Raw genomic sequence first — 22,474 nt, forward strand, 5'->3', positions numbered from 1 at the left:
TTTGGTTATTCAAACAGGTGCTACATGTGTAATCAATAGGCTAAATCCGTCGACCACCTATTAATCTTCTGTCCATTCACGTCTAAGATTTGGGACTATTTTGTAGCTACTCTTGGGGATCACTGGGTCATGCCGGGATCAGTTCAAGATCTTTTGTGGGCATGGCATGGGGGTACTGGGAGTAGGAAAGACCGATCTAGCTAGCTTCTGACGCTTTCGACGATTTGGGATGAAAGGAATTGTAGGCATTTTCGTAATTCCTTCTTCTCCCTCGAAGTAGTTTTGCAGGTGGTATGATTGTTGGTTTCCGATTGGAAGTTCCTTACCTATAATCGCTTGCAGTGTTCAAATTATCTCCGATATTATTGAAATATCTCCGATATTATCTTTATCTCTAGCTCAGCGATACCGATAACACTGGTAGTGATACCGATACGCTGGTAGTATAAAAAATTCCAAGTACTAGCAACGTATCGCTAAGTATTGCCAACGTATCAATATCGCTAATATAATCGCCAACATTTTCAACTATGCAAATTCTAAGTATCGCTTGTATTGCCAATGCATCAATATCGCCAATGTATTGCCCATATTTTCGACTCTATAAATTCTAGGTAATGCTCGTATCATAAGTGTATCGACGATATTTCAATAATATCGCCATCGTATTGATATCATCAAAATTTTGTTTATTAGAAAAAAAAAATTATTTCAATTTTTTTCATGGGCGCACATGGTTGTATCGTGTTCAATTTGTCATTGATAATGTCTCGATCTTATCGATATCGCAACATGCACGATATTGAGACCACAATCTTTCATTTTCTTTCCAATTGTTGATGGATTTCTTGGTGAAATGTCAGGTGTTGTTGTTATTTTGCAATATCGATGCATGTTTGGATGGAAGGTTAGATGGTTAAATAGGTCAGATGGGATGGTTGGACTGATTTCTTACAAGTGCACATGCTTTTAAGGCCCCATTAAATGGAAACTTGTTGTGTATGTATTTTTATTTATTTATTTTAAATTTCTAAATATACAAATATGTACATTTTAACATCTCCTGAAGTTTTGTTGAAAATTCCACCGTTTTCCCCATGTTTCCCCACATTTCCGGTTATTAGTGATATTATCCGCGATATCGATATTGTTTCCTTATCCCTGGCCAGTGAAACTTGTAGCAATACCGATATTTCGAACACTGATCGCTTGTAAGATTCAGTTTTTGACAGTTTCCATTTTTGTATTCTTTTCCTGCTTTTGCGTGTCTTTAGTAAAATTTTCCATCGCTCATAAAAAAGAAAAAAAGAAAAAGAGAAGAAATATACTGGCATATTAGAAAAAGCTGCCTTGATAAGAGTCAACTAGCCTCCTAGAGATAGGCAGTGACGTTTCCAATTAAGAGCTTAGGAATGGAAGTAATCAATTACTCCAATGAGGTTGGAGATCATAGATACTTTTGTAGGATTAGGATATTTGAAGTGAAAAAAAGCTTGGAGAAAGATGAAGACAAGAAAGGCCCTAGGACTACATGATATACCAATAGATGTTTTGTAACGCCCCGATTTCTAAAACCCGAGTACGAGACTCGTTTTCAAAAATCCGGGAGTTAATGAATCAGAGAAACAGCGGAATGTAAACTCAGAGTGCGATAGCCAAAAGAAGCATGCATATTCATGAGAGCTCAAAATTTGACCCGCTCAGCTGGGGGTCTTAGTTACAAAAATCTATAAGTCCAAAATACCAAACCACTAAAATATAAAGTATCAACTATTGATTAACACCAAAATACGCCGCTGCGTCCTGATGCGGCACGTCCTCGAAATACTCCTCCTCTGGCTCTATGGTGGCATCATCAAGGCTGGCATCGACACCTTCTACGTTCATCCCTGCATGTTCTGTACGGTTGGATAGTTGATGAATGAGTGGCCAGCTCAGTGTGAATTCCCCTCAAGATTACACATCTCCGCCTTAGTAAACATAGTTAAAAGGAAACAAACAGCAATCCAAAACAGGCAATATGCGGTCTTATTAGATGCATGGATGCATGAATGCACATCGGCCTGGGGATGCACATCCAGCCGGACTTGGGCTCGTCACCCATGCAAATCATCGACCTGGGAAAATCATCCAGTCGGACAGGGGTCGATAGTCGATGGTCTGGGAGCTAGCGAAACGATACCCCAACAACTCTAGGGCACGTACTACAGCATCCAGAATTAACCATCCGTCATCGCCAATATGCTATGAATGCATGATTAGCCAGTCGTTGTTAATCCAATTACAATCAACCAACTTAAGCAACTCAATGGTCACTACGGGGGGCTCAACACCCAGCGTAGGCCGAGCATAGTGTCCCATTACCACCATCCCCGGCTCATGAGGTCCTCCACCTTGGGATGTTCTAATAGGGTACCTTGATCAAATGACACCGGTTCAAGGTCCCTATTTCCACACATTTGTCTAATTGCATCCCAAGTGTGGCTTGCATACAATCATGGAATCCTCCATGTGTCGCATCAAGAGGTTATGTACAGAGGCAAATCATGTTAACATGTGATAATATATAACTTCAGATAAGGCATGTAAGGAAGCATCATGAATTAATAACTAAGGAGAATATATTACCAAGTCATGTGAATAAAGATCAAGGATGAACTAGCATGTGAGCAAGTATCATAATGATGGTGGTCTAGTACAAGCTAATTTAGAAATGGAAAGCCCAAGGGGAAAGTCATCACCTGTATAATAGTGTTCTTGAACTTGGCCCGAGCCTTCTTGTGGTCCAAGGTTGCTTGAGGAATTTTCTAAAATTATGGTTCATATTTGTTAGGCATTTCTATGGCTTTATACAAAGTTCAAAAGGGGTAATGATCTCTACTGTTGGACCCCACAAGGCCCATCATGTTTTTTTTTTCATACAAGCCGCTCATGAGGTCACAAGGATTTGGACCAGGGAAAATAATTAATTATCACGTTGATCCCAAAACTTCTGTGACCTGAAAGGTTTCAATGCTGGACATTTAATCTCCACTATGCACTACAGTCCTCCTGATGGATCTGTTTTATTTTTGCCTCAAACCTTAAGGCAACATAAGTATCGGTGTGGGGCCACTGTCCAGTTATTTGGATGGTGAGGATTACAATGTATACATCATGGTGGTCCATCAATGGGCGGATGGTTTGGATCTAACACAAACATTGTGTACGGGGCCTCATAGGCTGCTGGTGACATACAACAGTTATGTAACTGGCGTGAGGTATGCCTGCCAAACACACCCACCGTTCAACTCTATGGATATTTTCATATATCATGGTGGGGTCCACTACACAGATGGTTGGTTTGGATGAATTACCCATGTCAGGGTGGGGTCCACATACATGGACCACTGCCATAAATATGAGCTCGACAAGTAGATAGACGGCTAAGATGGAGTACGACCATCAGTGAAACTCCTCCCACGTGGTGCGGCCATCATGGAATATATACATATTATATGTGCGGGCATATGCTCCTGTTGGGTCCTACATGGATGTGGGACCTCATATAATATTTTATTATATGCTGCATGCACTAGATGGTATTCTAGCTAGTCATAATAGGTGGGTCCCACGTAGGGCCACCTCATATATACAATACATGTATATATTATAACCACGTGGGTTCCACATGTGCGTGGGGCCCACATATTATTTTATTATATGTTATATGTAATGGAGAGAGACTCCATATAATCACAATACGTAGGTCCCACCATAACATATATAGCATTATATATACGTACTGTTTTCTTATTATATTATTTTATATGTTATTTATGATTACCATTATTTTATTATTATATTTCTTCTTCTTCTTTTTTTCTTCTTTTTTTTTTGAACACGTAAGGCAGACTGCCCAGGGCCTGACGTCCCTTGATGGACGGCCTGGGTGATCCACGTCACCAAGGTGGGGCCACGTACATGGCCCACCAATCGTGGTAGGGTGAGGTCCACCTGCTGATGCAGGGTGCAGCCTACCAGCACTTGCACAGAGCCCATATTCGGGCATTCCATCGGTTTTGGGTGAGGCCCACCTGCATTTGTGCAGGGCCCACCTGTATTTTGGTGAAGCCCACATGCAATACAGCTCCCCTGCAACGTGCTTTGGGCTGTCCCCCAGCAAATGACGTGAAACAGCCTCTGTTGCAGGCTATTTTGAAGGCCGCTCCCGCCTTATTTTTCAGCTCAAACACGGCCCGTTTCCTGGCCATGTTACGCTCACATCGACGCCTAAATGGTGGCATGGTGGCTGCCATCTCTTTTAGCCAAGAAAACGGCCGAAGCGGGGCGTTTTCTCTCTAGTTTCCGGTCTGATTTTTGGGACGTGCAGCAACTTAACAGAGTCCATTTGTAGGCCGTCCCAGGACTGAGCTTCAGTCCCCCAGCTAAAGGCCATTCCCACGCCATTGTTTGGCTCCAAACAAAGCCTGCACTCAGGTCTGTTTTTGGTCTTAAAACGCAGGGCATGTTTATTTTCAAAACAGAGCCTGTTTCTGGCTTCATGAACGGTCCCTGGTGATGGGTGTTTTTCAGCCATGAACAGGTGTGGGTGAAGTGTGATGAGGCCTTGGTTTTGGATTTATCTTTAGAGAGAAAAGGAATGGAAAAGAAGGTCTCACCTCCAACAGATGGGTCTGACCCGAACTTGGGTTGACACGCACACACCCACCACTCTCTCCTACTTCTTCTCTTTCTCTTATTTCTCTCTCGGATGGTGTTGCTGTGGTCCCACACTGACTCGGCTCGGTCCGGTTTTCACGGACTGAGTTGGGGCAGTGTGCTCCAAGCTCACCAAGGATGCTCTCGTTCTCTCTGTTTTCTCCCTCTCCCATCTTCTCTCTCTTTTCTCACCTTATTTCCTTCCTTTCAGTGAGGGAGCTAAAGGGCGAAAATGCTCCTTTTATAGGCAAAGGATGGAGACTTTCGATGGCTGTGTCAGCCTTTCGCCGTCGGAAATGGAGACCTTCGACGGCTGTGTGAGCCTTTCACCGCCGGAATGGAAATCTCATTTAAGGTTTTCTCAGCCATTGTCGGTTACGAGGGGACTCTCCTCAGCTAGTTCGGTGTAGACCTCAGTCCTCTGGATAGGGGGGGCGGTGGCTTGCCTCTCACGCCACCGAATGGTTCCTCTCTCTTGATCCTATCTACTAGGGAATGGACGGTTGGGACACAAATCCCAGTCCCTATGCGTGGGGCCGGATCGCTATACCGTTTTGGCCTGGCAAACCCCATGAGGAAGATGGACGGCTTGAATCGTCCGGAAAACAGCTATGGTGGCCCACTTAAAGCTCAAACGCCAACGTATTCAAATAGGGTATGGGCGGGAATGGTTTTGAGAATTTTGTATTTGAGTTCAGTCAAACACTATTTGACCACAAGTGGTCGTCCAATGCTCATTGTGCACTAGTGTTTAGGGTGTATATGCACCTAGCTTTGGGGGCTCATCACGACTCTGGTGCTTGATCTGCCCCGCTCAACTGTCTTCGGGACTAGTCATAAGGGTCCCGGCCCAGTTTGGGGCGGGGCTGAGGCCCAGGTGGGATCATACCTTTTAGGGCTGAATTTGGCCCAAATGTTGTGATCTATTGGTCAATGGGGTTTGATACTTGTTTTCAACGGTTAAATATGTGTCTTCGACGTAGAGATACCCTGTTGGCTATCTGTTGACTCTCGAGGATTTAGTCCTTGAAATAATGCCAACATAAGTTGTCTTAAAAATTGATCTAGCTTAGGTTATTTGACCATCCTTACCTCTTTGATTGGTGTGGAGCGTAAATTGAGTCTCCCGAGTCGTGGTGGATGGTCTCAATGCTGCTTAGGAAATCCTGCCCTGGGCATGTTAAGTTAAGTTGTTAGGTTGAAAGGTCCAAGTTTTAAAAGGGTAACATCCAAGTATATACCAATAGATGTTTGGAAGTGTACGAGAGATATTGATCAATTTTGGTTGACAAAGTTGTTCAACAAGATTGAAAGATCAAAGAAAATGCTAGATGAGTGGAGAAGTACTATGGTAACCATTTAGAAGAATGAAGTAGACATGCATAGTTGCACCAAGTGTAGCGGCATTAAACTTTTGAGTCATACTATGGTAACTTTGGAAGAGTGATCTGGCGAACATTGAGGCATGAGACAAATGTATCAAAAAATCAGTTTGGATTCATGCTAGAAGGTCAAGCATTAAGGCTATTTTCAAAAAGAAGAAGAAGCATAGATTGTGTCCCTGGAGATAATTTGGTGATGTTGGGAAAGCAAGGAGTCTCAAGAGGATATATTTACATGTTTAACAATACGTACGAGGAAGTAGTAACAAATACAAGAACTACTAGTGGGAGATAAGTTCCCAATTATTGTGGGCTTACACAGTTACAGTACAGGTTAGCATCAAGGTATTCCAAAACGGTAACGGTAGCAGTAATGGTGCCATTACCGTTATGATACAAGCCATAACGGCCGTTATGGATTTTTATTTTTTTTTAATAAAAAAAACCTAGGCCATTATGGTCATTACATGACTGTTATGGGGCTGTTACGGGTCAATTTTTCCATAATGGCTGTTCTGACCCCTTAATGCGTAATAGTTACCATTATGTAACACATGTTACAGCAGTTACATAACTGTTTTGGAATACCTAGGTCAGCATTGTGCCCGTATATTTTTCCATTGGTTATGAGCAAGTTAAGGAGGCATTTACAGGGAGATATTTTGTGGTATATATTGCATGAGAGTTCATAGTTTTGATTGACCGGATGAGGGAGGGAGTGAGTTTAAAACTAGAACTATGGAGTGATGCTTTAGAATCTAAGGTTTTAAAATCAATTGGACTAAAACAGGCCGTATGGAACGCAGTTTTAGTAATAATAGAAGAGTAAATGAGGAAACAGTTAAGATTGGTGACAAAGAAGTACCTCAAAATGACCATTTCAGTAGTTTTTGAGAGCGGAGAAAGGATGTTGTTCATAGAATTAGAGCTGGGTGGATGAGCAGAGATGTGCCTCTGGAATTCTATGTGTTTACATACCAATCAAACTGAGGGGAATATGATAGCTATAAGCTATAAGACTCCATGCTTTTATGGGACAGAATGTTGGGCAGTTAAGGGATTTCATAGGATGAGTGTAGTTGAAATCAGGATGAGTGGCAAGATGAGGAAAGACAAAATTAGAGGAAAGACAAAATTAGAAGTGAATGCATCTGATGGAACCTAGAAGTAGACTTATATGGTTTGGTCCTGTGCAACAGTTAGGAGTGAGTGGGTTCGAGTTGAAGGTTTAAAAGGACAAAGAGAAGGCCTAGAAGGACATGGGTGGAGGTAGTAAGAAAAGAATTTGATGGCATACGGCTTGACTAAGAATATGGTCCTTGATAGAGTGGAATGTTGGAATAGGATTTGTGTAGCTGACCCTAATTAGTTGGCATAAGGTTTAGTTGATGATGATATATATTACTTTAATGGTCATGGGTCTTTTTAACCAACAAGACAATCTGATATGACCCAGTGTATTTTACTCGGCCAAGCACCAAGTCATTAAATAACTCAGGAAAACTCACCAGAATCACATTAGTTTTCTGCCCCACTGAATCTACTTCTTTACTCAGCATGGTGTAAAGATTTGGTTGACTTGGGTGGCACGCCTAGCCGACTCACCCGAGTTATGGGTCAACTGGCAGACTTGGCCAAACTGGGTTTCTTACATACAAAGCCTTTTTTGCTAATTAAAATCTTTGCTTCTTGTACATACAATCAATGAGTGGCTGCATGTGTAGAGTATTAAAAGCCATAAATCATGCATGCGTTGTTAGTTGCAAGAACACATTATGCATATCTAGTTGACAAACAAATATACTGGGTAATCACAGCTCTCTTCCACAATTCCTGCTTATCGGGTTTCAAGTGAATATTTAACCTTAGTGATTTTGAATATCCTTCTTTTTTTCACTACTATCAATATAAAATCAGTGTTGTTATCAGAATAAGCCAATTCTGCTTGATGATCTATTAGATAAGAGCCCTGCCATGGCTTAGTAGCCTGAGTAGGTTTTGAACTCCACTTTTGGGCACATGCACCCCGCAACATGTGAATGGTAAAAGTATGTTTTAGTTGGCTTCCTTTTTTTTTCTTTATTCTTTTTCCTTTTTTTTTCCCCTTGAAAATTATAGTTTGCTTCTTGTATGCTAACAAAGTGTGTCTAAGGATTGTTATACAGTTAATAAAATCCATGATTTCAGCATTTCATCCTGTCAGAGATGCTGTATGGATACATTAGTGCCTGCGGCCTATTTTCATGCATTTTGATACATTCAGTAGAATTATTACTAGAAAATGTGGTGACAAGACATGCTGAGAGATTATTTTCAGAAACGTGTTTAAAGCAACCAGCTTATCAACAACCAATTTCTAGATTATATATATATATAAAGAGATACTATAGGGACTGATTTTAGTTTGCTGCAGCATTTGGATTTTGAACCAGTGCAAACTGAAAGGCCTGGAGATATGATTGCATACTACAAGATTGCACGTAAGTGTAGTTTCTTTATTTTGTCTTCATTTTCTTATTTTCATTGCTGATATGTTTGCTTCTTCAGGTCACTACAAATGGGCACTGGATGAATTATTTTACAGGCATAATTTCAGCAGAGTAATTATACTAGAAGGTGATTGAAGGCTTGCTGCATGATTTTCTTTGGGTTCCTCATTATGCGATAGAACCATTTGAAACTCGTGCATTAAAGTAGCAATCTCTTTGCGAATACAGATGACATGGAGATTGCACCAGATTTTTTTGACTATTTTGAGGCTGCAGCAACTCTTCTCGACAATGATAAGTATGTTCCATAGAAGAAGCGGTTACATTCTTATTTTATCTTTATTATTATTATTATTTTAGGCCCATACTCTATCAGCCCTTTTTAACATCTTGCACTCTTTTCTGATACTATACCATCAAAGGACCATTATGGCTGTTTCATCTTGGAATGACAATGGACAAAAGCAGTTTGTGCATGATCCAAGTAAGTTTATATGATACCACCAGTCTACTTCAATTTTATTTGTTGTCCTCCGAGGATCAAGAATCATGTACTTTACTGCTCAGATTTTGTGTTTATACAAACTTCTTTTTTGTACTCTGTAGAAGTTCTTTATCGCTCAGATTTCTTTCCTGGGCTTGGATGGATGCTTTTAAAGTCCACATGGGATGAGCTCTCACCAAAATGGCCTAAAGCATATCCTTGGTTTTCGATATCTTCATCGATCTAAATTGTGGTTTTCATTCACGCCATTTTAAATGGTGGTGACTCATCCACCCTTTACATGGCATTCGCATGCTTGCATGGCAACCCATGCCATCCGAATTGTGGGGTCCATTTTGGATGGAGCATATCTTACCATTCAGATGGTGTCCATCAAATGGATTGCTGAAAAATAAATTGGTTGGTCCAAATTCAATGTGTCTGTGATCTATTCTCCATTCCCAATGGAACTCTTGATTTGGACAGTCTGGACTCGTACATGCATGCCATGTGTACAATGGATGAGACATCATCCTTCTAGAGGCATTTCATTGTTGCTGTTAGACTTTCTTCCTTGACAAGATTTTACTTACTGGGATGACTGGGTGAGGTTAAAAGAGGTACACAAAGATCGACAATTTATTCGTCCAGAAGTTTGCAGGACATACAATTTCGGTGAACATGTATGTATTATGCTCTATGTTTTTAGTCACATCCAAACTCATGTATCTCAACCTTGAAGATACTTCACAAAAATGGGTGTTCCATAAAGTTAAAGAGGCTGTTTGGAAATCCCCAGAAATCAGGACTTATTCCACCTTGTTTTTATGGTGGCTTGGGCAATGCTCAGTTTTCCAGGTGTTTTCACCTTAAATTTCAAATGAGATAGGAATGGTTCTGAGTGATTCTTATCCGCTTTCCATGGGGGCGGAGTGCATCCTATCCTCTGAAATCTGGAAACCTCTGGATGGGCCCTAAACCAATCATGATCTTCGAGTAAAAATTTGTATTTATCATTCCCAACTCACTAGCATGCATTGGCTTTCCTGGTGTAGTTCTGACTTGGAATATTCTACTTCCAGTGGTAGGAGGAAATAAAGGAAGGAGGAGAGAAGAAGAGGGAAGGAGAAGAGATGAGAGGAGAGAGGAAGATTTAGGGCAATAATCTTAGGTGTTAGTCCCTAAAAGGGACTAACACTTTATATATAACTAATAAAGGAGCATAGAATAGTAGTACTTATGGATACACAAAAAGACTACACATAAGCACATGCATACACAAATAAAATGTCTCTCTCTACACTCCCATCATGGTGCAGAAAGAACATCGATCATGCCCAACTTGTAACAAATATGGTGTAGTTGATGACAACAGATCCCCTTAGCTAAAAAATCAACAAGTTGATCATTCAATTTCTGATATGACATGGAAACTTCCTTCGAGGTCACTTTTTCTTGGATGAAGTAGCAATCAACCTCAATATGCTTGGTACGATTGTGATAGACAGATGAGAAGAGATGTGAATGGTAGCTAAATGTCACAGTTCATTGGAGCAACGACAGGAAGGCCTGATTCTATCAGCAAGGTCTTCAACTAGAGAAACTCATAGACACCATGAGCCATGGCTTGATGCTCCACTTCAGCACCAGATTGGGCCCCAACAAATTGCTTCTTGCTTTCTAAGTAACTAGGTTTCCATTGACTAAAGTATAGTAACCAGAAGTAGATCGGCGATCAGGAGACCCAGCCCAATCCGCGTTCGTATAAGCTTCAATTTGAAAGATGACCACGTTCAGAATAAAGAACACCTTGACCTAGAGGACCTTTCAGAAATTTCAAGATACGATACACGTCATCAAGATGACATGTCCGGGGACTCACTGCACTGACGAACGATGACATATGCAAATAGATAACTTTGTCCACCAAACGTTGATACATTCCAACATCTGGCGGAGGATCACCACTATCAAGTTGAAGATGATGATTCGGCTCAATGGGTGGATCCACAGGGCGAGCACCAAGAAGATTGTTGTCCCATAGAATTTCAAGAGTATACTTTCATTGTGAGATGACAGTCCCCTGTCAAGATTTAGCTACTTCTAGTGCCCAAAAATAGCAAAGGGGGCCAAGATCCTTAAAATCAAACTTCTTAAAAGCAATTTCAGAGATTTGATCATATTTATATCATCACCCATGACAAGTTTATCATCAACATACACAATAACAATGAAGAGGTCAACAGTACGGTTGAGGAAAAGGGTACGATCGGCATTACTCCAAGTGTACCTGAACTTTAGTAAAGCATTTCTGAAACGCTCAAACCATGCCCGATGAGATCACTTCAACCTATAAATAGTTTTTTGGAGCTTACAAAAGAACTCTTTCTCAACAATAGAGATAGCCTAAAGAGCCATATACACTTCTTAAAGATCCCCATGCAAAAAGTCATTTTTTACATCAAGTTGGTGAAGGGACCATGAAAGATTTGCAGCCAAGGAGAGCAACACATGCACATAATTCAACTTCGCAACTAGAGCAAATGTCTCATAGAAATCAAGCCCATGAGTTTGTGTAAATCCCTTAGCTACGAGGCAAGCATTGTACTGATCCACTTCTCCATTGGGTGTAGGCTTGATTGTGAAGACCCATTTACAACCAACCGCCTTTTTCCTAGAGGGGGTGGCACAATGTCCTAGGTCTGGTTTTGCTCCAGGGCACACATCTCCTCTATCATGGCACTTTTCCAGACCTTATTAGAAAGGGCATGTTTGACATAGCATAAGAGAGATTTGAAAGAAATCCACAATATGAGGGAGAAAGATAATGATGAGAAATAAAATTAGCAATAGGATCAGTTGTCCATGCTCGCTACCCTTTACAAAGAGCAATAGGAAGATCAGTCAAATATGAATGCGAAGACATACCTAGTGCAGGAAGGGCATGAAGTGAAAGCGAGTATCATCATATTTCTTATGTTGAATATGTCTTCAAGATTCATGACTGCCGAGGAAGAAGCAGTGTTTGAAGTATCAGTATCGCTACAAGTTTTGTTGGCCAAGGATACGGAAACAATATTGATATCGCCAATAATATCACTGATAACCGGAAATGCAAGGAAACATGGGGAAAACAGTGGAATTTTCAGCGAAACTTCAGGAGATGTTAAAATGTACATATTTGCATGTTTAGAAATAAAAAATTGCAAAAAGAATGCGTATATAACATGTTTCCATTTAATGGGGCCTTAAAAGCATGTGCTGTTATAAGAAATCAGTCCAACCATCCCATCCAACCTATTAAACCATCCAAACATCCATCGATATTGCAAAATATCAACAACACATGATATTTCACCAAGAAATCATCAACAATTGGAAAGGAAATGAAAGATTGTGGTCTCAATATCATGCATGTTGCGATTTCAATAATATCGAGATGTTATTAATATTATCAATGACAAATTGAACACTACATACAACCATGTTCCCATGAAAAAAAGTTGAAATAAAATTTTTTTTCTAATAAACAAAATTCTGATGATATCAATACGTTGGTGCTATTATTGACATATCGTCGATACACTTATGATACAAACATTACCTAGAATTTACATAGTAGAAAATATTGGCGATATTGATGCATTGGCAATACAAGCGACACCTAGAATTTACATAGTTAAAAATATTGGCAATTACATTAGCGATATTGATATGTTGGCGATACTTAGCGATACATTGCTAATACCTAAAATTTCTGATACTACCACTGTAATCGGTATCGTTGAGTTGGAGATAAAGATAATATCAGAGATAATTTAAACACTGGGAAGAAGTAACTCAAAAGATGAAGAGGGAGGGAGATTAACATAAGAGGTGGAACAAGAAGTGTCAAATGTAGGAATGGGTAAACATGAAGATGGTGAGAATTCTATAGAAGATGGAGAAATGAGGGGCTTCCCTTGAGGGAATAAAATGGTGTATCTTCCTTCAAAATATGTAACATCCATAGAGACAAGCTGTCTACCAAGAATGTTAGGAGAGTAGCGCTTGTGTCCCTTTTGGTTGCATGGGTAACCTAAGAAGATACATTTGACAACCTTGGTGTTTAACTTGTCTCTATGAACACGGGGAATTTGAACAAAACACATTGAAGGAATAGCAAAGAGAGGTTGACCAAGTTGTAAAACCTGGATTGGTGCTTTTCCTTCTAAGATCTTGGCGGGCATTCTATTGATCAAATAAGTAGCAGTTAAAACAACATCAGCTTAGAGACCTTTCGGAACATCCATTTCCAGAAACTGAGCACAAGCAACTTCCAAAACATGTCTATTTTTCCTCTCAGCTACCCATTTTGTTGAGGGGTATGGGAACAAGTGGTTTGTGATTCAGTACCATTTTCCATCAAGTACTTTTGAAAGTCATTTGAGACATTCCCCACCACTATTAGAACGCAAGATTTTGATTTTGGCATCAAACTAATTAGCAACCATCTTATGAAAAATCCAAAGCACTTTATCTCTAGATTTTATAAGATAGACCCAAGTTGTTTGAGTCCAGTCCTTAATAGACATAATATTTATAACCAAATGTAGAAGTAATTGGTGAAGGACCCCAATCAGAATGAATAAGAGCAAAAGCACATAACATTGTTCATTACTACTATTTAGATAAGATGGTCGACAATGTTTGTCAATTTGACAAGTTTCACATAATAACACACTATCATCCTTAGATTGGAATAAAAAAGGAAATAACACTCGCAAGCTACTTATTGGGATATGTCCAAGATGACGATGCCAATACATAATCCTATATTCGTGTGACCCTTCTCTATTGGAAGTCTGGAAAATTGATCTAACATTATTTGTAAGTCGAAGAAGATAAAGGCTTGTCAGGTCCCCAAAAACACAATGAGAAGAAAAAAAAAAACATTACAATGCAGTTAAGGGACTTGGTGAGACAACTAGCTGACGGTAAATTAGTAGGCAATCATGGCACATGAAGACCATAGGACAAAGATATGGATGGAATACATGGATGGTTTCCATCCCTTCAACATGAGTGTAAGAAACATCAATAATTTTGACTCTATTATTAGATGTTGGCACAAGGAAATTAGAATGAAACTGAGAGTTTGTACCTGTCATGTGATCTGAGGCATGACAATCGATTATCGAGGCTAGACTCATAGAGGATGTAGACACTGTGGGTGGATGCTGGTGCTAGACTGATGAAGGGAGGATGATCCTTCAAGAATGGTCAGGCAGGTCAGTAATTTCTCATCCTGAATGTTTGATGATACCTAGGGGTGTACACGAACCGAGTTAGCTCGCTCGACTTGACTCGAAAAAGCTCGATTCGAAACTGAGTTCGAGTCGAGTCGAGCTGAGCTGATTTTTTGAGCTCGAAAAAATTTCGAGCTGAGTTCGTGCTTGCCTAAGCTCGACTTGACTCGGATCGAACCCCAACTCGAATCGAACTCAAATCAAACCAGTTTGGTGACTCGGTTATTTTGATATTGATGTTGCTCTGCAAGTGTTTGATGAAATGACTCAACGAAGTGTCGGCGGGTGGCGAGGAAGGTATGGATATGAAACAAATACCCTTGTATCTTGATTTTTATGTTGATTACTGAGTGTTTGATGAAATACCTGTAAACTGATATTGTTGCTTTACATTTTGTGAGAAATTGAAGGTGCATTCCATGTGTTTGAGAGAATGCCGCAGAGGCTCGATCTTGGCTTGAACTGGCCCACGCTGCTGACCGAACCAAGCTGAGCTAGCCAGTCAGGCTCGAGGACCGAGCTGAGCCGAGTTCGAGTTGGGGTCAGCTAGTGGTTGAGCCGAGTCGAGTTGTGCCAAGCTCGACTTGGTTCGACTTGTGTACACCCCTAATGATACCACTTGGGGACACTAGACCATGAGACTCGGCTCGCACCCTCTTAGGGAGTTTAGTAGCAACACTCTAGGCCTTCCTTGGCGGGCGACCGACTAAATCCCAACATGATGCTTTAGTATGGTGAGGGCGGACACGCTACCACAACCATAATCGAAGTCCTTATGGCCACGACTCACATCAACTTCACCATGGCCATGACCCACACCATCTGAGCCAGATTCGAATCCACCACCACTATCAGATTGGGTATCCAGCACACCATGTCCATTGCTATATCAACTTGCCAGATCAAAGAGATCTGGAGCAGTAGATACAATCTCCAACATAACTTTTTGCCGACTTTCTTCCTATTGAAGAAGCGAAGATGGTCCCAAGTGAAAAAGGAGGTTCTCGACTGAGAATCTGAGTATGAACAGGTTACATGACAATTCATACTCTGACGAAAGTGTGGTGTAATAGTCTGCCAAAGACTTCTCCCCTGATGAAAATTGGTGATGTCACGCGTCAACTGAAATATCCTAGCAACATTCTTTCTTCTTTTTTTCTTTTTTTCTTTTCTTTTTTTTTTTTTTTTTTTTTTTGAGAATACATAGCTGCCATAGGATCCCAAATCTCTTTGGTAGTCTCATAATACACAAAGGTATCATTGATTTTGGCTTTCATGGAAAGTAGTAGCCAAGACATTATGGTCATATTTTCTGCTACCTGATCAGCATGTGATGGATCACTTTTGGGAGGCTCCTTAATTGACCCATTTGAGTTCCCTAGCTTCTTTCAGCTTTGATGAACATGTGGGCTGATTTTGACCATGCCAAATAGTTCTCACAATCAAATTTAACAATGGTAATTTGCCATCTGGGATTATCCCCCATGCCAGGTGCATAATGCCTCTTGGAATCATTGTGGAACTTTAAACATTGCTTGAATGTTAAGACGTACCTCCAATTGTACTACAATGACTGTAACTATCACACAATTGTCACGGACCCTAATACATGCCTAGCTTCACCCTGTGGCTCCGAAGTCAGAATCTACACACCGTAATTGTGGGATGCTAGCTTCAAAAAACAACCTATGAGCCATCATACCGCTAAGCATGGCACAGTTTCATATCAAGGAGTATCAAGAAGGATCAAATCACCCCACTACTTCATCACCATACTATAGCAAACCACCAATACCGATACAAAATGGAAAAAAGCCTCTCCACAATTCACAAAACCCCTTTTTTCAACTAGCTGAAACTCAAAGAATCATCACCAAAGCTTGAAATCTCCATGAATTGCCATGGTTCGAGTCCAGGGAGATCCAAAATAATATATGGATCGTACATGAATGGCCAACGGCCTCAAGAAGTCCCACCTTAAACAGCACAATGAAAAAAATGAAAAATGGGCATTGTCGGACCATTCCTCTAATCTTTTTTTTTTTATTTATTTATTTATTTATTTATTTTTATTTTTAAAACACCCTTAAAAACGTAATTCTCAAAAAATCACCATAAATCGTGTCAAGCCATGCTTTGTCAAATGCTGTAGATTTTTCTTCCAAGGGGACCTCATACATATGGGTGCTGGCAATCGCAATAGTCCTAGGGAGAAAACTCCTCTCTGCTGTGGAGTCTCTGATACCACGTAGAAGAATTAATGGAGAAAAGAAGCAGAGGAAAGAAAGGAGAAGAGAAGAGAAGGGAAGAAGAGGAGATGAGAGAAGAGGGAGATTTAGGGCAATAGTCTTAGGTGTTAGTCCCCCGAAGGGGCAAAAACTTTATTGCTGATAAAGGAGCATAGAATAGTACTCATGGATACACAAAAAGGATACAATGCAGGCATCCATACACAAATAAAATGCCTCTCTACACTTCTTCCTCTTTAGTCTCACCTAACTTTGGGTGTTACAAATCCTTGACTTTTTTATTCTTTTAATAACTGGCATATGGGCATTGCAGGGCTCTAGTCTGGGGCAGTTCTTCAAAAAATATCTGGAGCCTATTAAGCTAAATGATGTCAATGTAGGTAGCTGATTTTTTTGCGTAGATTCCTCATGGTTTTAGCTTCTGAATGTCTCTTTACGTTATAACATTGATTCCTTATGGTTTTAGCTGCTGAATCTTTCTTATGTTAACCATTTGATTTGTTTTGATCTATCGTCACCAAAGGTTGATTGGAAATCAATGGATCTCAGCTACCTGTCAGAGGTAAATTCTTCTTTTACTTGTTTATTCAGATGACAACGTGTGTTAAGTAAACCATGTTTTGCTGTATGCAGGATAAATTCTCTAAGTATTTTGCAAACCTTGTTGCGAATGCCAAGCATGTCCACGGAACCGATGCTGTTTTGAAGGCATACAATATAGATGGTGATGTGCGTGTACAGTACAATGACCAGGCTGATTTCGAACGAATTGCGCACCAATTTGGAGTTTTTGAAGAATGGAAGGCAATTCAGCATCCTTTGGCATTTCTTTCATTTCTTGCTTGGAAGTTTAATATCTTAATTCATTTCAAGTGCATGCTGAAGTTAAGACTGACAGTGAACCTTGATTTCCAAATTGGTTGAAATTCCCCTGGTCTTCAGATGTCTGCCTACTTCTGTCATAAGCAACTAAAAATTCTGTGTTTGGGTTTGGGCTGGGCCTGCTAGGCCTGAGGTCTGAGCCTGGCCGGCGGCTTAGTAGGCTGAAGCCAGAGCATGGAAAAAATTGGTTGGGCCTGGGTCGGACCTGGCCTGGCCTGAAAATTGATTAAGTCCCTAGTTCCAACTTGAATGCTCCTAATCTATCACTTGATCAAGTGGGCCACATGCACAAAGAAAAAGATACTTAAAAGGAATAAGCCAATGGTCTACATTCAAGATGCATGGATTACCTAATTGAGGATTGGAATGGTGTATTTGGTGGATATAACACTTGTACATATGAAGTCAGTTGGGCTAAAAGATTTGAACTCAAGCCCAGCCCAAATATTGAACAGGCTATGCATGTAAGGTCAAGCATGGCTAATAGGTTCAAGCCCAGTTAAAAGCCTGGTTGGGCTTGTCGGGCCAGGTTGCCATTGCCACCCATATGTGCTACCCTTTTTTTGTGTCTGACAGATGCCCAGAAATCGGTAATGCTCATACAATTCAAATGGATTTGTCTTCATGAGAAACAATTTTCTTTCATTTTCTTTTCTTTAAAAATATTTTTTTTGAAGTTTTTCATAGCAAAGCAAGGGGCAGTGTTGAATTCAAAGCAAATCTTTTCATTTCTTCAGGATGGCATTCCAAGGACAGCATATAAAGGAGTTGTAGTATTCCGGTTTCAAACTCCAAGGCGCATATTCCTTGTCAGCCCAGACTCTCTGAGGGAACTTGGAATCCAACACACTTGATGCCAAAGGAGGTCAGTGGTTATATTATTACAAATTGTACTAAGTCTTTCTACGAGCTTCCCTTGTTTTATTGATTTTAGAACCCATTTGGAAGTTCCCAAATTTGCGGCTATAAGCCAGGAAATGGGAGCCAGCCTAATGCAGTTTCCATTTCCGGGTCCACCCCAAATGCGACGCAGATTGGATTGACTGAAAAAACAGAACATTTCCCCATTTCTGGCTGAGACTTTGGAATGGGTCATTGTAGATGCAGTTACAATTTGCTGTTTCCCACACCAGCTGAAATTACAAAGAAGAAAAAGCTAAGAATTTTATTTTATTTTATTTTTTTTAAAAAGTGTTGTTCTACATGTTTATTATAGATGTGGGAAAATATACTGTGGAAGAGATTTGAACTTGATCAATGGACGATACAGAGAATTGAAGGCCATGAAATCATACACCAAATGGAAGGACCAATGAGGTTCGGGTTCATATAGAGGACATGAAATGACCAAAATTTCTAGTGGTTTGCTTTGTACCAGCTGAGTTCAACATGTTATCGAATGCCTATGCTGCCAGTTGTTGATAATGTGCATGCCTATTTTGGGTCATCCCACATGATGTTATTCTTTTCATGCTGATTAGAACACCATGTAACTATATATAGACTAGTAAAACACTGCAATTTTTGTAGTTCCTTTTTTGCCTGGCTTCTAACAAATAATTCAGACAGAAATCTGTAATAGCACTCTTCAAGGGATACACCTGATACCAATGACATTCATTCCATGTTTTTGAGATTGCTGAGATTATTGCACTAACACTATCTCAGGGACCATTTAGCAGCACTTCCTCAAAATGTGGTTTCCAAAAAAGGTGGGGTTTAAGCTTGCTTTCAGTCTACTTTTTGCTAAGTCAGATTGTCAGTGCCTATTTTGTCAAGCAGAGATGGGGCAGTGGTTTGCAAAGTGCATCCAAACACACAACATCAACTGCCCTCTGGATCAGAACGGTGTTTAGGGCCTCAAATGCCCTTTCGGAGGGTGCATCCAGACGGGCCATTAGTGCCTGAATCTGTTAGACGGGCATTATTTTGCAGCATAAGCAAGTCTTGAGTTTGATTTTGTTGATCGGCTTTCCAGGAGCACTGCTGCTATACATACTGCCTACTATGCATGTTGACCAACTGAAGAGGAATGCTGTTTCTAGAGCCCTAAAAGCACATGTCACGTGTGCAGGATCTGGGATGTTCATCAGGTTCCTTGCCTGCATTGTGCTGTCATAAATCAGGCCAGCCACTGGCTGGGTTTTAGTGTGACTATCATTTTCCTTGCAATCCCTTTTTTTCTTTCTTTCTTTTTTTCCGTAGCCAAGGAACATTTACTGTGGGAATCCATAGTTTGAAAACCAGAAAACTCGATGTGACTCTATGATCAGCAGGGTCGGATTGAGACAAAAATTCTACTTGATATTTAATAATTTATAAATTAAAAAATTAGGAATAGAATTAGATATTTAACATTGTTAAAATACTTAAGTAATATGACATACAAGAATTGTCAACTAGCCATCGTTTGGTTTTCTGGTTAGGTTCATCTGTTCTTGTACATGAGGTCATGGGTTCATCTCACTCCCCTGTTTATGTTTTATTAATGTTTATAGTGTAACTCAGTTTCAGTCACTGCAAGTCATGTTGAGTCAACTGAGTAGTTGAGTCGTCATGAGTTGAGAACGTGTTAGGCTCAGGACCGATTTTCCCCGAGACTCAGCTCGAAATCTGGCTGTTGTGCTGATACGGCGTGTTTTGAGTCGATTTGGTGAGTGTTAGAACTACGCGGGAACCGCCCATGAATTTAATGCATGTTTAACACTTGTGACTGGGTGTGTGTTGGGCATTTGTGTTGTGTGCTGTGTTTGAGGATGGGTATCTGGAAATACCATTCCTCTAGGCCAAAATAGTTCTAGTTGGCAACTAGACCAGTCCAGTATCTTCTGCAATCTGATGAGGTTTGCAATGGCAGAATCTTGTTCAGCAGCAACAATACAAACTCAGTTTTGCATTTTTGTATCTTCCAAGAATAAATCCCAATTCAGTCGGCCATTATCTTTTCGGTTAGCTTTGACATGGGCAGTAAAAAAAAAAAAAAAAAACTGTATTGCTTTGGGAACCATCTCTGAGTCAGCCTTTTAGAAATTCAATTCATCAAGGAATCCCTCACGTTAGAAGATGATAGCCATCGAATCCGTGACTATTTCACCTTTTGGATTGAATGTGGACCTTTGGACCTTTGTATTTTCTTTCTCAACTGTCCATCTGCTGGACACCAATCGAAAAGGTTATGACTTTCCAATCTGGGAGAGTTTTAGTGCATAGGCCATCCAGGGTGGAGCAATTGTATTAGGGGTTTGGATCCCTTAAATTTGGGCCCCACTTAGACTGAAAACCCAAGTTGCAGTCTTTCTATAGATATTGCCTCGAGCCCCCCGCCCTTACCGGACGAGGTCAAGTGGCTGCTGTCTTCTGTGAATAGAGAAAAAAATCAGGTCAGTAATAATCCATTGAGCATTGATAATGAAAGAGTTTTGGTTAGTTTTTCAGGATACAGATGAAGGTTAGGTGGTTTACAGAAAGAATGGTGATGAGATTAAACATCCTGCATACCCTAGTTAGGACTTTTGATGGACCATCAATCCAAGCCCAGCTGGTATTGGATGGGGGGCACAAATGGACAATGGCGTGTTGAGTCCTGGTCGCAAGCTGAGTTGGCCCCAATCAAGCCATGTGCAGTATTGAGGCCTGGATAGCAAGCTGAGTGACGCCGGACCCAGCCGTGCTCCAGATCCAGCTCTATGTGAAAATGGGTTGTCCTTAGATTAGCCGGTCCGCCCCTCAAGTGGGCTACAAATAAATATACACCGAATTTAAGTCACACCAAACCCCGCGAACCGGATTATGGATCATCTTTGATCCAAACAGCTATTATGATTTACAATTCTCTGATTTATGTAATATTGGCATGTGTAATATATAATACAAGGTATGTGGGATGCATTCATTTCATTACTGCAATTACAAGTTACAACGTCAGTTTTGGATATGTATTAATATTATGTATACTTAACTAATGATACAAATGATCCTTCTTCGCGGACCATGTCAGAATAAGCGGTCCACTATATATCCATTCCCGACGGGCAATCTCTTGGGCTTTTAGTGATTTTATTTTGACTGTCCATTTTCTGGTATACCAATATAGCCTAGCTGATGAATGGATTTGAGTGATTTTGAGCCAGTGCATGTTCAAGATTGGGCCCACCTAATAGAAGTGTGTGATGTTGACACGTGTTCCATGATTCATCCCTTCAAAATCCAACATGAACAGCCATAACAAGAGTAGGCCGAGTCCCATATAGCTCATCCCAGTCGACTCAGACTCGGTCCTGATCTTGGAGCGACTCAGTTTGAGTCGCTGAGTCATTTAACCATTCTTTAACCAGACAAGCAGATGTCTTTTTAAACATCCTCATAAGCAGAAGGGTTCATCGATTGCCCTCTACAGTCACCATAAGTCAAAAATCGTGGTAGTCAAATGATCCTAGCCGTTGATCAAGGGATTTTTTTTTTTTCCCCAACAAACGTTGACACTTGTTGGGATTTTTCCTAACCGCCCAACCCCGGGGAGTCCGCAAATCAGCGGCTAGGATCAGCCCTCAACTGAATTTTGGGGCACATCCTTTCCACGAGAGGGCCCACTTGGATGGTATTACTAGGGTTGGACCTCTGTCCATCAGAGAGACCCACCTTGAATCCTCACGTTGGGCCATGGTCAATCCAGACCATTGGTATATTGAGGCTGGCAACGGACTAAAAAACTCCTTGATGGAACCAATTTTTATTTTGTATTTCTAGTTTACAAATATATAATTAAGAAAGGTAATACACACGCAATTAGTCATTAAAAATAATGAGCTTTGCTATGCCCCCTTGCTTGTATAAGGCCATCAATGCAAATGCACCACATGTGATAGCATGGCTGACACGTGCAATATCCAAGCCATCCATTAGGTGGTTCTGACCATGTAGATATGTCCTCTCTCAAAAAAAAATCTGGACCATTCAAAAGGTAAGCCGCAAAAATCAGAAATAGTTGGATGGTTAAAAA

The 22,474-nt window shown here is 40.6% G+C and overlaps 1 protein-coding gene across 5 annotated transcripts in view; it reads left to right on the plus strand.

Moving 5' to 3' along the window:
- The window catches only part of LOC131243341 (alpha-1,3-mannosyl-glycoprotein 2-beta-N-acetylglucosaminyltransferase), a 69,801-nt gene extending 48,311 nt beyond the window's left edge, over positions 1-21,490 (plus strand). Inside the window, exons 9-19 of one of the 5 annotated variants that reach the window (XM_058242637.1) lie at positions 8,497-8,563; positions 8,631-8,699; positions 8,801-8,870; positions 8,995-9,056; positions 9,179-9,268; positions 9,645-9,739; positions 16,907-16,969; positions 17,117-17,155; positions 17,227-17,397; positions 18,213-18,340; positions 20,911-21,490. In XM_058242637.1, coding sequence (XP_058098620.1) covers positions 8,497-8,563; positions 8,631-8,699; positions 8,801-8,870; positions 8,995-9,056; positions 9,179-9,268; positions 9,645-9,739; positions 16,907-16,969; positions 17,117-17,155; positions 17,227-17,397; positions 18,213-18,329 — 843 coding nt within the window. In that variant the 3' untranslated portion in view covers positions 18,330-18,340; positions 20,911-21,490. Of the gene's footprint in view, positions 1-8,496; positions 8,564-8,630; positions 8,700-8,800; positions 8,871-8,994; positions 9,057-9,178; positions 9,269-9,644; positions 9,740-16,906; positions 16,970-17,116; positions 17,156-17,226; positions 17,398-18,212; positions 18,641-18,745; positions 19,110-20,910 lie in introns of those variants that run through there. The other 4 variants (XM_058242635.1, XM_058242636.1, XM_058242634.1 and 1 more) reach the window with 4 other exon arrangements.
- The last annotated feature ends 984 nt before the right edge of the window (positions 21,491-22,474 follow it).

This window comes from Magnolia sinica, chromosome 4, assembly GCF_029962835.1.
Source record: "Magnolia sinica isolate HGM2019 chromosome 4, MsV1, whole genome shotgun sequence".
Lineage (NCBI taxonomy): Eukaryota > Viridiplantae > Streptophyta > Magnoliopsida > Magnoliales > Magnoliaceae > Magnolia > Magnolia sinica.